General features: G+C 51.1%; 7 protein-coding genes across 7 annotated transcripts; 5 read left to right on the forward strand and 2 right to left on the reverse strand.

Moving 5' to 3' along the window:
• Positions 1-349: 349 nt before the first annotated feature.
• On the forward strand, positions 350-1,194 carry HO133_010272 (uncharacterized protein; the record flags this gene model as incomplete). The annotated part of the gene is made up of 4 exons (XM_037301127.1): positions 350-506; positions 734-983; positions 1,078-1,133; positions 1,190-1,194. The coding sequence occupies 4 exons, from the start codon at positions 350-352 to the stop codon at positions 1,192-1,194; spliced, it is 468 nt and encodes a 155-aa protein (XP_037153944.1).
• A 414-nt stretch (positions 1,195-1,608) lies between these two features.
• On the reverse strand, positions 1,609-3,446 carry HO133_010273 (uncharacterized protein; the record flags this gene model as incomplete). The annotated part of the gene is made up of 3 exons (XM_037301128.1): positions 1,609-2,885; positions 2,952-3,322; positions 3,388-3,446. 3 exons carry the CDS (start codon positions 3,444-3,446, stop codon positions 1,609-1,611), a joined length of 1,707 nt encoding a protein of 568 aa, XP_037153945.1.
• Positions 3,447-3,656: 210 nt separating this feature from the next.
• On the forward strand, positions 3,657-4,691 carry HO133_010274 (uncharacterized protein; the record flags this gene model as incomplete). Its single annotated transcript, XM_037301129.1, has 2 exons — positions 3,657-3,715; positions 3,782-4,691. 2 exons carry the CDS (start codon positions 3,657-3,659, stop codon positions 4,689-4,691), a joined length of 969 nt encoding a protein of 322 aa, XP_037153946.1.
• Positions 4,692-4,889: 198 nt separating this feature from the next.
• HO133_010275 (uncharacterized protein) lies at positions 4,890-6,278 on the reverse strand (the record flags this gene model as incomplete). Its single annotated transcript, XM_037301130.1, has 3 exons — positions 4,890-5,302; positions 5,364-6,007; positions 6,121-6,278. The coding sequence occupies 3 exons, from the start codon at positions 6,276-6,278 to the stop codon at positions 4,890-4,892; spliced, it is 1,215 nt and encodes a 404-aa protein (XP_037153947.1).
• Positions 6,279-6,782: 504 nt separating this feature from the next.
• HO133_010276 (uncharacterized protein) lies at positions 6,783-8,617 on the forward strand (the record flags this gene model as incomplete). Its single annotated transcript, XM_037301131.1, has 5 exons — positions 6,783-6,877; positions 6,927-7,171; positions 7,255-7,484; positions 7,582-7,910; positions 7,960-8,617. The coding sequence occupies 5 exons, from the start codon at positions 6,783-6,785 to the stop codon at positions 8,615-8,617; spliced, it is 1,557 nt and encodes a 518-aa protein (XP_037153948.1).
• A 547-nt stretch (positions 8,618-9,164) lies between these two features.
• On the forward strand, positions 9,165-10,073 carry HO133_010277 (uncharacterized protein; the record flags this gene model as incomplete). Its single annotated transcript, XM_037301132.1, has 1 exon — positions 9,165-10,073. One exon carries the CDS (start codon positions 9,165-9,167, stop codon positions 10,071-10,073), a length of 909 nt encoding a protein of 302 aa, XP_037153949.1.
• Positions 10,074-12,340: 2,267 nt separating this feature from the next.
• On the forward strand, positions 12,341-13,611 carry HO133_010278 (uncharacterized protein; the record flags this gene model as incomplete). Its single annotated transcript, XM_037301133.1, has 2 exons — positions 12,341-12,856; positions 12,910-13,611. 2 exons carry the CDS (start codon positions 12,341-12,343, stop codon positions 13,609-13,611), a joined length of 1,218 nt encoding a protein of 405 aa, XP_037153950.1.
• Positions 13,612-13,993: the final 382 nt, after the last annotated feature.

Below are 13,993 nucleotides of genomic sequence, written 5' to 3' on the forward strand. Positions count from 1 at the left end.
TATGTAAGTCTTGTGTGTCTGGTTGCTCAAGCCTCCTGAATCCTCAGATCTGATAAAAACTTTTGAATGTGTCCTGAGGATATTCCCAATGTGTTGATCTCTCCAACGAGAGAAAGACCACCCTAATCGGCACACGTAGGGCACTCCTATTCGTAAACCACCACCCAGCTCTCGCGACTCTTCAGCCGAACGTTCCCCTTCGCCGAAACGCTACTCCTCACCCAGACGCTTCTTACATCCCAGAGTACCCAGGGGATGGACTTTTCCTACATACCCAACAGAATACACTGGCTACACTGACCTTGGATCCACCTCACGACGGCCAGCGAACATCCACCACCACTACGAAATGCGTTTCAAGCCTGCTCAGATCATCTCGCCATCCTACCTCTTCAATGTCCGCATCCTCCAAGTCGTGCTCGCACTTATCTATCTGATACTGCTATGCTATTGTGGTATTCACCACGGCTGGTGGCTCAACCTTCATCAGCCGTTGGGCTTTGGCAGTGGGTAGTCCCCCTCTATCCTCCACTCGCGTACCTACTTCTCTTTATCAGTCAATCTAGCGAGGTTTGGTGTCTGGTCTACTGCTCCATTCACCGCTCCCAACCACCAGGTCTTGTCAACAGTTACACATCATTCTCCGTATCTATCTGTCTTAATGAGCATCCGAGGGAGCAAGGCCGCCACAGATCGGCCGCTCCCTTCCTGAAAGCTGCTGACTTTCGACCAGTCTCTGCCTCCTTACTCACGATCCTAATCGCCATACCCGACATTCTCAACCGAGACTTCACGCTCTCGAATACGCTCTCCACCTACTTGTTCCATTTCCTCCGCCTACTCTTCGAACTCCTCCTCATCGCACTCTGGTGTGCCGCCTTCGTCACGATGCTGCTACCCAAGGGCAAGGACTTCAGGCTGCTCTTTCATAGGCCGCCGTACGTGGAGTGGATTTGTGCGGTTGTGCTCGCTGCGATTGAGCTGTAAGTAAATCACCCCTCCACTCTATTTGGGACGGAAAGCATCAGGGGTTCTGGAAAGATGGTCTGCAGATGCCACCACTGACCGGAGTTGCAGGCTGGTTTTTGTATGGAGTATGGTGCTAGTGCTGCAGGAGAAGTACAAGGTTTCCGGTGAGTCCGCTGAGAGATCCCCTCCCCCAGGGCGCCGTTGCTGATATACAGTCTAGGCTGATCGTGTTTGAGAGAGAAGTCTGCTGCGAGAGGGATGCGTCTACTGCGGTATTCGGAGTGAATACCTGATGGGGAAGATCGCTTTGTCGACTGCACTTGTCGCATGCTTGGGTTTGCCAACGGGCTTCGGTGCTAATCTGTGGAGGCCGTAGGATATCAATTAGAGCATCTAGCCATAACGTGTGCTGTATCGATACCCTTCCAAAATCTCCGTCTCACGTCATCTCTTCCGTTTTCTCCCCTGGTTCGACGGATCGAGGGTCCACATAATTTGCAAAGCCCATGTAGATAATTCGGGTGTCTCTCCATGTTAAGACGGGCATTCACAACAGGAAGCACAGGATCACCTAAACGCTTACTTTCTCTATGAGCTTTTGATACATTGCTCCATCTCCACATTTCTCCTCAAAATTTTCTAATCCTCATCCCAATCCGGATTCTGCCCGCCCGGTGGCTTCGGCCCTCCAGCCTGCCTCGCCACGATGATTTGATCCACACTCAAGACCGTCCTCGCCGCTTCCGTCGCCAGCCTGATCGCCCACTGCTTTGACACCAGCAGATCCAGGATCCCCTCTTCTTTAGCATCTAACGTTCCTGAACCATCGTCGTTCTCCACGTCCACACCCATCGTCCAATCAGGCTCGTCGTCTTCGTCTTCGTCGTCGTCGTCGTCATCATCCTCGTCCTTTTTGTTGGAGGAAGCTTTGTGGTGGGCAGCATATAGCGTTGCCAACACTTCCGTGGCGTCCAGACCCGCGGATTCGGCAAGCGTACGTGGTATGACCTCGAAAGCTTCCGCGTACTTCTTGATAGCATACTGTGACAGTTCAGGCGTCCTTTCACCAAAGGCAGATATACGCTCAATCAGTTGCATCTCCGTAGCCCCAGCTCCAGGCACTAGTTTCGGATCTCTCGTGATAGCTTTCACCACGTTAACGCCGTCGTCAATCGCTCTCTCAATGTCGTCGAGGTGGTTCTGGGTAGCCCCTCTTATGACCAGCGTAGCTGTTCGAGTAGCGTCGTTTTCCTGCCTGAATACTGTAACACGGTCTCCGCCTATCTCCAGCGTTTCGACTACGTCCACTTTCCCCATCTCATCCGGCATAGGGGCGCCCAGACGAGCAAGAGGTGTAGCGCCCACGACGCGACAGAGACGGCGGAGTTCGAATTTCGAAAGGACTTTGACGACTAAAATACCAAAGCGATTGAGATAGTGGAGTGCTAATTCTCCCACGGTTGAGCCTGCTACGACTACGCGCAGGCCCGAGTCGTGCAATTCTTTGATGATGGTCTCCAGTTGGCTTTCCTCCCCTTTGGTGAAATCCATCATCTCCTTCGCATTGTGCAACAGCACCGTTCCTTTCGTTTCCGTCTGACTTGTATCAATCGGACACGAGAAGACGCCCACTTTAGCATTCTTGGCCTTTTTGATGCTTCCATCGGGCTCGCGGCCGAAGACCATGCCTTTTACCACTTTCGACTGTTCGAGGCTACCGCCCATGATCTTCACGACGCGGATGTTGTCGACGTTGAAGTTGACAGGCTGCTTGGGTAGAACGGCGAGGACTGCCTCTGCGACCATGTCGGCGAGAAATTCTTCGGAGCCGGACTGTTTGGAGGCGATTACGGTACGGATGGCTTTTGCAAGTTCGGGGTGGGAGCGGAGGTCTTTTACCGAGTCGACGACAAGCTCTGAGTACCGTCAGCAACTTGTTCCCATCTTGGAGCAGTAGCCCGTGAGATTATCTAGAGACGTACGATCCAGACACCTCAGCGCCTCCTTCTGTGCCCTCTCGAACCCTTGCACCACATCGCTAGTCTTCAAACCCATCCTCAGCAGCTCCTCCGCCTTCTTCAGCATCTCTCCACAGAGCACAATGACCAGATTCGTAGCATCACCCATCTCCGCTTCTTGCTGTTGACTAGCCATTACTATGAGCTTCGCTGCAGGGTGGACGACATCGAGCTCTCGTAATATGGAGGCGGCATCGGAGGTCAGAATCATTTTTTGCAGATGGTTGATGACGATTTTGTTGCGGCCATAAGGACCGAGAGATGTTTGGACGGTTTGGGCTATGGCTCGACATGCTTCTATGTTTCGTATCACAGCACCGTCTTCAGATTCGTAGCTTTGAGGGTAATTAGTTGGAGGTCTTAGTGGAGTTCTTATATTGGGGCGCCGAATATCACATACTTTTGATAACCTTGCTTGAAAAGACCGCCATTAGGCGCACTGGGCATAGAAAGAGACATCTTTGGTGGGCTGTAAGAAGTGGAGAAAAGTAGAAGGTGTAGGACGACTTCGAGAATTGTGTTCTTGGCAAGCAAATCTTGGGAACGCGAACGCGCGACTGATCTCGGCAAAACCCTAAAAGTTTTGATGACTCTTGTCCGAAGAAGTCCACATCTACAGACAGGGCCATATTCTCAATAGCCTTCTCCAGTCTTTTCAATTGAATCGCCATGGCCATTCCCCTCCCGATACCTCCACTCCGTCTCTTCGAGATCGACGACCAGTCTTGGTACCGAACCTCCACCCCACCCCGCCCGTGATCACCAATAAGCACTAATACCAAACCCAATCCTAGGTTTCCCGCCCCTCTCCGCGCCTCCGTCCAAGCAGTCCTGACCTTCCTCTGGGGGTATAAAGCCCCCATCCTCCAGCCTGCACCCCCCGCCTCCCTCGTTGCCCGCACGCTCCAATCCGTCCTCGGCCCCTCCATTACCGACTACACATTCGTCGATTTCTGCTCAGGTGCCGGGGGTCCCACGCCGTACATAGAGCGGGAGGTGAACAAAGCCTTCAACAAGTTGAGCGATGGAGGAAATATACTAGTACGGAACGGGCATACGGGGGCGAACGGGCCTGTGAACGGGGATGGATCTGGAGGGCGAGGAGGAAGGGTGGATTTTGTGATGACGGATATACACCCTCATCTACCAGAGTGGGTGAGAGCCAGCAACAAGAGCAAAGACCTACACTACGTCCCGTCCCCCGTCGACGCGGCCAATGCCCCGCACGACTTGCTCTCGATGGCCGGCACGCAAGAGCAGGACAAGAAAATCTTCCGCCTCTTCTCTCTCGCCTTCCACCATTTCCCCAACCCTTTGGCCACTCGCATCCTGCACAACACCCTCACACACTCCTCCGGCTTTGCGATCTTTGAGCTGCAAGGCCGTGACTTGGGCAGTATAATCACGATACTAGGAATGTTCCCGCTATTGTGGGCGGGGAGTTGGTGGTGGTTTTGGGGCGATTGGGGATTGCTGTTCTGGACGTATGTGGTGCCGGTGGTGCCGTTCGTGTTGGTATTTGACGGGGTGATCAGTTGCTTGAGGACGAGGAGGGAGGGGGAGGTGTTGGGGTTGATTAGAGAGTGTGGGGCTAGTATGGAGGGGTGGAGATTTGAGACTGGGAGGGAGGTGCATACGCGGACGGGGGGGACGATGAATTACTTTATTGGAATCAAGCAAGGGGGAGGGAAGAAGTTGCAGTGAAAGGGGTCTTAGGAAGCTGCACACGCGCGGCGACAAAGTGCTTTTTCCCTGGCAACAGCAGCAAGTGCAATTCTATGGCACATCATGTATATAATCTATGGTATGGACTCGCTGAGATGCTAAGACTGCAAAGGGAAGCCGTACGAGAAGATCGTACGAAGCCACTATTCATTCCGATCAAGTATCATCTCATGTAACTCAGTCGACCTCTTCAGATAGAAGACCGTCTATTGTCGGTTTTGGCCTCCGTAGTATCATCATCTCCAGCGAGATGCCTGGCCCAAACGCACAAGCAACCACATGCTCCCTGCCCTCCCCCATGTTCCTCAACTGGTCCATGACTGCCATTATCGTCGCGCTAGAACTGTTACCACAATTGACGTAGATCTCGTAGCTTGCTCTTAGATGGTCTACAGTCAGGTTCATCGCTTGTTCAACGCCAGTAATGATCGTTGAACCTCCGGGATGGAGCGCCCAGTCAAAGTCGCTGGCCACGGGGGAACTACGGTTCGTGTGCAATGCTGGGATCGATTCCAAGAGGTCTTGAAAGGCTGGAGATACTGCAGCGGCTGCCACGGCTGGTACGCGGGGCGTGAGGACGACTTTCCAGCCTTGAGAAAATTAGCTTTCGGGATATACTGAATCTACCTCAACCATGAATACTGTACGAACCAAACGGATCAACATCGAAGCCCAAATCTTTATCCGTATCCTCCAGTATCTCATGCTTCCAGCCCAGGATCTCGTAGACCGGCGTGGGAATGTCATGTTCTTCCCCAATACCATTGCTCAGAACGCAAGCCGAAGCGCAATCGCTGAAGAGACAGACTCCGATGCGAGTCTTCTGCTCCTTGTCGATTGAATCCAACTCTGACCGCACCATTACACTCGATACTTCGCAAGCTAAGACCAACACTCGTGCAGGCTTCTTGCGAAACGATGACCCCAGTGCCAGGTTTGCGGCTGCCCGTATTGCTGCGAGTCCACCCGAGCAGCCAATGCCGTGTAGCAATATCTTTTCCACACTGGCCTGTAGGCCCAGCTCTTTGGTAACGTAGTGATCGAAGCCAGGGTTGGCAGAATTCGTGCATGTCGTAGAGACAACATGTGTAATCTCATCCACATTCCCACCCCATTCTTCTATGGCCTTCTTGCATGCTCTAACGGATAGGTCGACGCCCTCTTCGCGGAAGAAGTCATTAAGCTCGGTGATGCTGGGAGCAGTGGGCTGATTAACGAGAGGATGATCGATGTCGCCGACGGCGGCACGAGTGCCGATTCCGGTGTAGCGATTGATGGAAAGGACCTTCTTGAGTCTGGAGTAATGCTTGTATTAGCATAAGGATGGATAAGCGTGACGGGCCGTTGAACACCATAAGCCATCGAGGGTTAGAGATTAGGAAAGTGAGATCTGACTGGAAAGCCTCACGCTGTTGACGGTGGATAAAACCTATTGGCCAGAGTCTCGAGACATTCTGGTCCTACCCTGAACGGCGGATATTCTGCACCGAGACCGAGAACAGAAAGATTGAGGCCGCTTTCAAAATGATCGTGTGTCGTGGGGCCGTTTACGGCAGTGGGTGACATGGCTGAGACGACGATGCAAAAGAAAACTACGATCGCACTCAAAGCCGCAATGCGCGCTCGTGATCCACTACCGTACTAGTATCAGTAGCAGGACTCTGTGCTGTAAAGACTGTTGGGAAGCTAGTAGATGTAAGCTGCGCCGGCAAGACTATAAAGTCGAGTGGTCATGGCTAGCGAGAAACGGGATGACATCGATAATGCAAGGCACCACGTTAGAAGGTGGGCGATTGGATAGTAAATACCGTAGCGTGAGATGGTTGGGGAAACGAATACGCATCCAGCAGGAGATATAGCAATCAGCGATTGACCTCATCGGCGCCGACTATCTCCAGGATCTCAGGCTCCGAATCTCCGGGATCGCCTCAAATTGTTAACTCTATTCATCGAATTCTCACAAGACCCTCTCAACCTCCTCTTTGTCATACAAGCAGGCAAATGCTAAGTACCTTCTAGATGTGACCAGAGCACCTGGCCGGCCTTTCCCCCGATTCGCTGAACCCCGCAATGTACACCTTGGTCGCCTGCTTGGTTATAATCATCACATTATGGTTCCTTCAAGGTCAAAGGTCGGCCATTAGACGCAACGGGAAACGGTTACCGTAAGTCCAATTCGCAGTGAAGCCTGCCGACTCTAACTTGCAACATCAGACGGCCTCCCGGAACCCTTCCCTTGGCCGGCAACGGCATCTGGTTCCTCCAACCAAGGCATAAGCTGCTCGATTGGTTCGTTCGTTGCGAGAGGCTCGTTGGATTCAGCACATTTGAGATATCCGTGCCGTCTCTACCACCAGGCATAGTGATCAATGATCCTGCAAACGTGGAGCATGTCTTGAAGAGCAACGACATCTTCATCAAGGGAGAGTTCTTCCGAATCAGATCCTGGGACCTGTTTGGTATGTGATTGGCCCGATTAGTATTGTTAGGTAGGATTCTTGAGGTGACTGTCGATGTCCTTGCTGACGACTGAATACTTCAGGAAATGGCATCATCAACGCTGATGGGGAATTGTGGAAGATCCAACGAAAGGCTGGACTTCGCTTCTTCAATAATGCCAATATGAAAATTCTCGTTGAAGATGTTCTGCCGCCCATCCTTGCCGACACCGAGGAATCTTTGGACAATGCCTCGAGACAAGGAAACGTCATGGATCTTCAGATCGTGCTCTTGGATCTCACCACGCGCTTGATGGGCAACATTGCTTACGATGTGCGTAGATTCCCACGCCCTTTCCAATGATAAGCATGGGACGGCTATGACCTGTGCAACATATATGAAGGTCACTAAGCTGAATGGTAGTAACTAGATGGATATGCCCGCGTCTTTACCGTTCTCGAAGTCCTTCGACTTCGCCTCTGGCGCAATAGGAGAACGTTTTCAAAATCCGTTCTGGAAGGCCAAAGAATTTATACTTGGCGCCTCCCTTCGTAAAGCGATCTTTGACGTCAAGATCTTTGGCAGTAGCATCGTCTCCGCAGCGACCCAAAAGAGAAAGGTCAAGTATGGTTCGAGCGAAAACAACATAGCCAAGAACTCGAACCCGGTGCAAAACAATCTGATCAACTCCCTGTTGGACCACATTGATGATCATCAAGTTGTTGCTGATGCAGCCATGAATTATTTATCTGCGGGCATGTAGGCTCCACAATACAAACGTATGATCACTGACCTTCGCTCTAGGTAGAGACACCACAGCTCAATCTTTGACTTGGACCCTCTATCTCCTAATGCGCCATCCGGATGCACAGGAGAAGATACTGTCGGAGTTGCGTTCAACGTTCGCTGGAGCTAAAGACGACCTTCCTTTATCTTTTGACACTGTGCAACCTTCATACCTGCCCTACATAGCGGCAGTCTTCAACGAAAGCTTACGGTTCTATCCGCCGGTGCCAGTCGAACTCAAAGAGTCCACTGCTGAAACGACATTTCCGGATGGCACCTGGCTACCGAAAGGATCAGTAGTAATGTGGGCCACTTGGGCAATGGGTCGCTCAAAAAACACCTGGGGTGACGACGCTGACGAATTCCGGCCTGAGCGATGGCTCATAGCTGGTGACGAGTACGAAGCATTGGCTTTGAAGACGATGAGTGCTTTTGCATTCCCAGTCTTCAACGGAGGTCCCAGAGCATGCCTTGGCAAAAAGATGGCCGAGCTTTTGGCCATCCATGTTATTGCTAGTCTGATCTGGAAGTATGACTTTGCGGAAGTATTTGATAAAGAGACCATGCCCGGAGAGATACCGAAGGAGAGACGAAGCCAGAATAGCTTGACTTTGCCCATGGAAGGTGGCTTGCCTTGTTATGTACGACGAAAGGACTCTAGGCCAGGAGAGTCTCTATAAGATCCGTCCATGCAGGGGAAGTCCAAGGTTTATATAAAAATAATGCTCTTGGTCTTGAGAGATCGGGCTTTCTTTGACAAATACATGCAATGGGGAATAGTCTTCCAGACACGGCTGACTAGAACAAAGTAAACATGACTGTACTTCCACGTTCATAGCTCTCGCCGCGGGTAGTATCTATAAGTGATTATCCATCCGGCATGTGGACAAGAAGTGCTTTCAGCGGAACACATTGGCATCGAGGAATGTTTCCGGAAGGTTCTTCAATGCTGAGCCTTTGTCACAACACCATACTCTTGCATCATAGTTTGTGATCTTACCAACAGCAACCTCAGAAACACAAGAAGTTGGTCGCTCCTTTCTCAGGCCTGTGGCGGTCTGTTAGGACGCTATTGAACCAATCCTTCGAGCTTGACCTTTCTCACAAACCAGCATATCTTCGACTATAAACACCTCTTTAGTCTTCTAACTCTTACTGGCCCTCGATACCAAGACATCTCACGCTGTCCGCCAAGTTACCAAGTGACGACCGCTAGAAAGTTCAAGAATGCCCCCATTATCTCGTACCCGCCGCTCCAAGGCAGACAGCGTCAAAGAGAGCGCAGACCCCCTCTACAAGAGCGACGACGAGCCGGCCCATCCCAGACCCATTATCCGCAAGTCAAAGGGTTCTACATCCAAGCGAAACAATCCCCAGCAACCCGTTTCCGAAGCGAACATCTCTACAGAAGCACCGATTATCAAAGCGGATAACTCTAGAAGCCCAGAGCCGCTTTCTTATCTATTCGGGTACATCACGAAACAGGTTGGCAAGAAATATGAGAAGCCTGTCCGCGATGAGTTTCATAAGGATCCGAAAGCGATCGGAGAAGGACGCAAGGATGCGCACCCTGGACACGCGGGAGCCATGGATCGGTCTCTTCAAGAAATTGCGAGGCTCAAATTGCAAGCCGGACTTGAGACTGTTCAACCAGCCATCGCAGAGGAAGTTAAACCACTTGAGGATCTCGTGATCTCCGAATATACGATCCGATATTTGAAGAAAAGACTTGCTACGATCAAAAGAGATAACAAGAGAAGTGCGCAACGGAAACAGATGAAGTTCACAAGGGCAGAGGTGGCGGAAGCTCATGAGATGTGGGTAGCCAAGCGAACTTCTTTGGGACTACCCCTAGACGGCGACCTCGACGACCTTGCACCAGCCGAACGTGCCTCAGACGACACTAAAGAATCAGCAGACAAGCACAACGACGGTAAGAGCGTGACTACTCCGCTATTGTTTCAACCAGAGACGAACGTGACTCCAGACTCGGACACGTCAGCTGAGGAGCAACCCAACGAGAGCAGTACCGATGCTTCGACTGATTCTGATTCTGATCCGGAAAGCTCGGAGGAGGCTGTATCGGAATTTTCATTTACGGGTGATGGCATTGAATCTTCTGAGTCGGGCGCCTAAGTGCGAATGGTTTGACAGGAAGGGGATGTCCCAGGCTGAGCTGGAAGTAGTCCTATTCTACAAGTTTGTCGCAGAGTGCTAGGTTACCCAGTACAAGCCTAATCATTCCTTTGTGCCCGCTTTTGAGAGAGTCAAACCGATATAAGAGCCTATTTTCTGGCCCGTCTCCCCAAATTCCACGCCTTTCACTGCTTCAGTGGAGGGCCGCGTGCATGACCAAAGGCGGGTAACCCCAAGATCAGTCTCCCTCCTTGTGCTGCATGACCCCATTCGGCTCGCCAGATAGCAAGACCTCAAAGGAAGATTATTTGCTCTACGACCCTTCCTTCCCCTAAGTTGCTGTTGCCAAGACCGTTTTGTAGGGGCCTCTTCTAGCTAGCAGCCCTTTCAGATGTTTAAAGACCAGGAGTTCAACATGTCTCACGCCAGATTGTTTCGCTATGTAACCTCTCTTTTTTCTCTTCAAAAGATGGTCCGGGAGCGCTTTGCCCGGGGTTTAGGTGGGTTCATAGATCCTGAGATCTGAGCGTAGGTGAAATGACTTTGGATTGGTGGGTTGCATGCTATCTAAAACCAGGCTCTCCGTAACTATGACCCGCCGACATTTTTCGGAATTTCGCCCTTTTTCAATGTGGAACCGACCTGCGCATCTCACCTAACTTCCTATCTCTCGGCGCGGTACATATTACAGGCGGGGCAATTTGTTCCGCGTTTGACGCCGAGCCGTCCACAACCGACCCTATTACAACCTCCCATACAAGCTGGCTAGTGGCGCCTGAGGTGGAGGTTGCTGAGGCGTTGTTTGATCCACTGGCCCGCGAAAGAAGGCGACAGCGGTATTCACGAGCTCTTGGATGTGGTTGATGGCGGTCATGATCCTCAATCACGGTAATTTTTAGTAGAGTGCTGCCAACACAGAGCAAGCAGGTTTGTCCTGACTTACGCGATTGAACCGGAATCTGACTCGTAAGCGTAGTCTCCGTCTGGAATTGATGCGTGAAGCTGATGGAGGTGATAGTGTCTGGACTTTTCTAGATAGTAGGCACTGCTGAACCTGGAGTAGACCGGGAATCGGATTTGGACCAAGCGAAGGGTAGCGATGGGTGGAGATGGCAAATCCGTTGTAGTCTTGTCTGAGTTTGAAGGAATTTTCGAAGCTTTGCGGGCCTGTGGTGGAAAGATAAGTAAAAGGAAAAGGAGAAAGGAGAATTCTTATACACACCAGGTCGTTGGGAAAGCGCCAGAAAGCGGAGAACGCTCACTTTGAGGGATACATCTTTTTGCAACCAGACTGCCATCAACTGAACCCCGTCCGTAGACGTTTGACCAACGGCTTCTTAACACAAGTCCTTCGCTTCTTAACTCAATTCGGCAATCGGGCAATATGGCCGCGCTGTTCCTCGGTAGTTGTCTTCGGTAGCATAGGCATTGGGCCACTAGCAGCTCGGGACCAGTCTTTTGACCACTCACTGTGCAACGATCTTGCCTCATCATGACTCATGTGATGGGGTTTATTGCATAACGGACGAGTAGATAAGGGCACGGGCACCAAGCCAATGACCGTGCGAACCCAGTGTGTCGGGGTTGGGAAAGGACTCTGCATTCTTACTATGACTCACGCTATACGAGTTGTAAATGGAAATTCGTAGCTCGAGTGCGTCATTGGACAAGTGACCGCATTCTCGCTTGAAGGTAGTGAAGAAGTGTTATTGCCATGGGGGCCGTGACCTTCTAGAACCACACACTTCGATTTGGCCTACATACTGGCTTCATTGAAACATTCAAGCTGAGATATAGTGCGAATTTCGTTGAAGATGGGTAAATGATTGAGCAATATGGCAGTCTTGTCTGGCAGACGGTTGGCAAGTAGCCAAATCCTCGTCTGGATTGATAAATTGGGAGCCGTAATGGACGATCAAGCATTGGAATCCAATCAAAGCCAGGAATGCTTTGGACAGGAGGTGACCGAAAATAATTATTAAGTAAAGTACCTTAGGGCCGTGAGGCCATTCGCGAGAAATGCTAGCGGCGGCGGGAGCCCCACGCGCTTACCCACATTAGCGAGTGATCCAAACATGGGCCACCAAAATCACCTAGTCAACTTTCTTTCTTCTCCGAATACTTTCTCTTTGCAGAGAGCTGTGAGTAATGAGGCTTCGTACTGCTTTAGCCCAGAGGTTTACTAGAGCATTCGTGGTGGCGGGTTCATCTCTCAACTTGGCTCATCGTCGTCAACCCTACCAGCTTCATATCAGGGGAATATCATCATGACAGACAGTTACAAGTTCGAAGGGTACAAGTGGGAAGCTTTGTCAGATGCATATCCTGAGCATAGCGCTTATCGGCGCTGGGTCCAGTCTTTCTTTGATAACATCAATTGGAATGCTCTGTGCAGATTTGCTTCAGAGCTCAACGATGGCAAGGATTGTGCGGTGGATCCACAGTGGACTATTGGGGGACGCCACCTGATCCGCATTATCAACTTCCAAGATGGTTCACGTTGGATTGCCAGGCTCCGAATGACCACCCGTATGAGCGAAGATGAACAAAGTGGGCTGGTTCAAAGAGAAGTCGATTGCCTCCAGTTAGTGAGAGAAAGGACTACTGTACCTGTGCCAACGGTCTTTGGCTACATGGCGAGCACTCGAAACGAGATTGGCGCGCCTTTCATACTGATGGACTGTCTATTTGGCAATATTGGACCGGACCTGAATGGTGACATCGATCAGGGTGTCCCCTCCCAACACAAGTCCTCGTTCTATGCGGAAATGGCAATTCTTCAGGTAGGTTGATCTTTATTCGCCCTCTTCCATTGCTAGCTTTAACGGGAATTCAGACGGAGACGTCATCCATTATGTTCCCCAAGATTGGGGCTATTATTCGGCTAGCAGACGGCACTTACGACGTTGGCCCTCTCCCCGGAATCGGTGGACCATTCAGTACAGCAACAGAGTACCTAAAGGCCTGGGCAAAGGCTGCCGAGTTTCCTGACTTTTCGCAGGCCAAAGAAGCCTGTGGGGAGTACTACGACGATGTGATGTCTCAGATCGCGGAGTTCCCTCATAAGCTTGAGGAACTCGCTGCGAATATCCCTATGCGAGATCACGGTCCATTCCCTCTTTTCCACAAAGATTTTGGCCACAACAACATTGTCGTGGATGATGACTACAATGTACTCGGTGTCATCGACTGGGAACATGCGTGCTCAGTACCTTGGGAATGTATTTATTTCCCAATAACATTGTCGCTATTGCCGGCGCCGATGGATGCTCCGGAGAATTATGATGAGAATGGCATAGCTAAAGGTGCGGACACTAGGTCCATGATCGAGGAGCGAACAAGGTACATCGGTACAGTACAAGAGGCGGAACGAAGCAAAGGGCTATCGTCCTGGCTGTCGGCCACTTTGGCGGATCAAGGAAATCAGGACCTTGGGTACGCAATGAAGCTTTACACCGAGGACGGCAAGTTCGGCTTCTATAACAAGATTCTAGATGTTCATCACGAGAAGTGGAGTGGAGGGAAGAAAAAAAGCTGATATGGAGCAGGCAATCCGGAGGGCTTGCGAGACGGCGCTCTTCCACGAATTGGAGCTATTCTGTCTACTGCGCTCCCATGCAGCTTATGGCCATGCACGACGGGTTCTGAGGCTGCTCTTTGAACTGACTCGGCGTTTGTCTAAGCTGTTTGGACCTGCATGAATTTAGCCAGCATTTCGATCGTTACTGCAAAGCTCAGGGTTGTCGCGAAGCGTCTTGACCCCCCATGTGTTGACTGCAGTCTAAACAGAGAAGTTACGTCTCCGCACTTAGTTGTAGTCTGATGAATAGGGCAAGCAATACCAAACTTTAATTCGCGTAGTGATGATGTTTTAATGTTGGTGAATGGTGCCCCAAACTGAAAACAGCAGCCGCGCGGAG

Source organism: Letharia lupina (genome assembly GCF_014066315.1).
Source record: "Letharia lupina isolate WasteWater1 chromosome Unknown contig_8, whole genome shotgun sequence".
Lineage (NCBI taxonomy): Eukaryota > Fungi > Ascomycota > Lecanoromycetes > Lecanorales > Parmeliaceae > Letharia > Letharia lupina.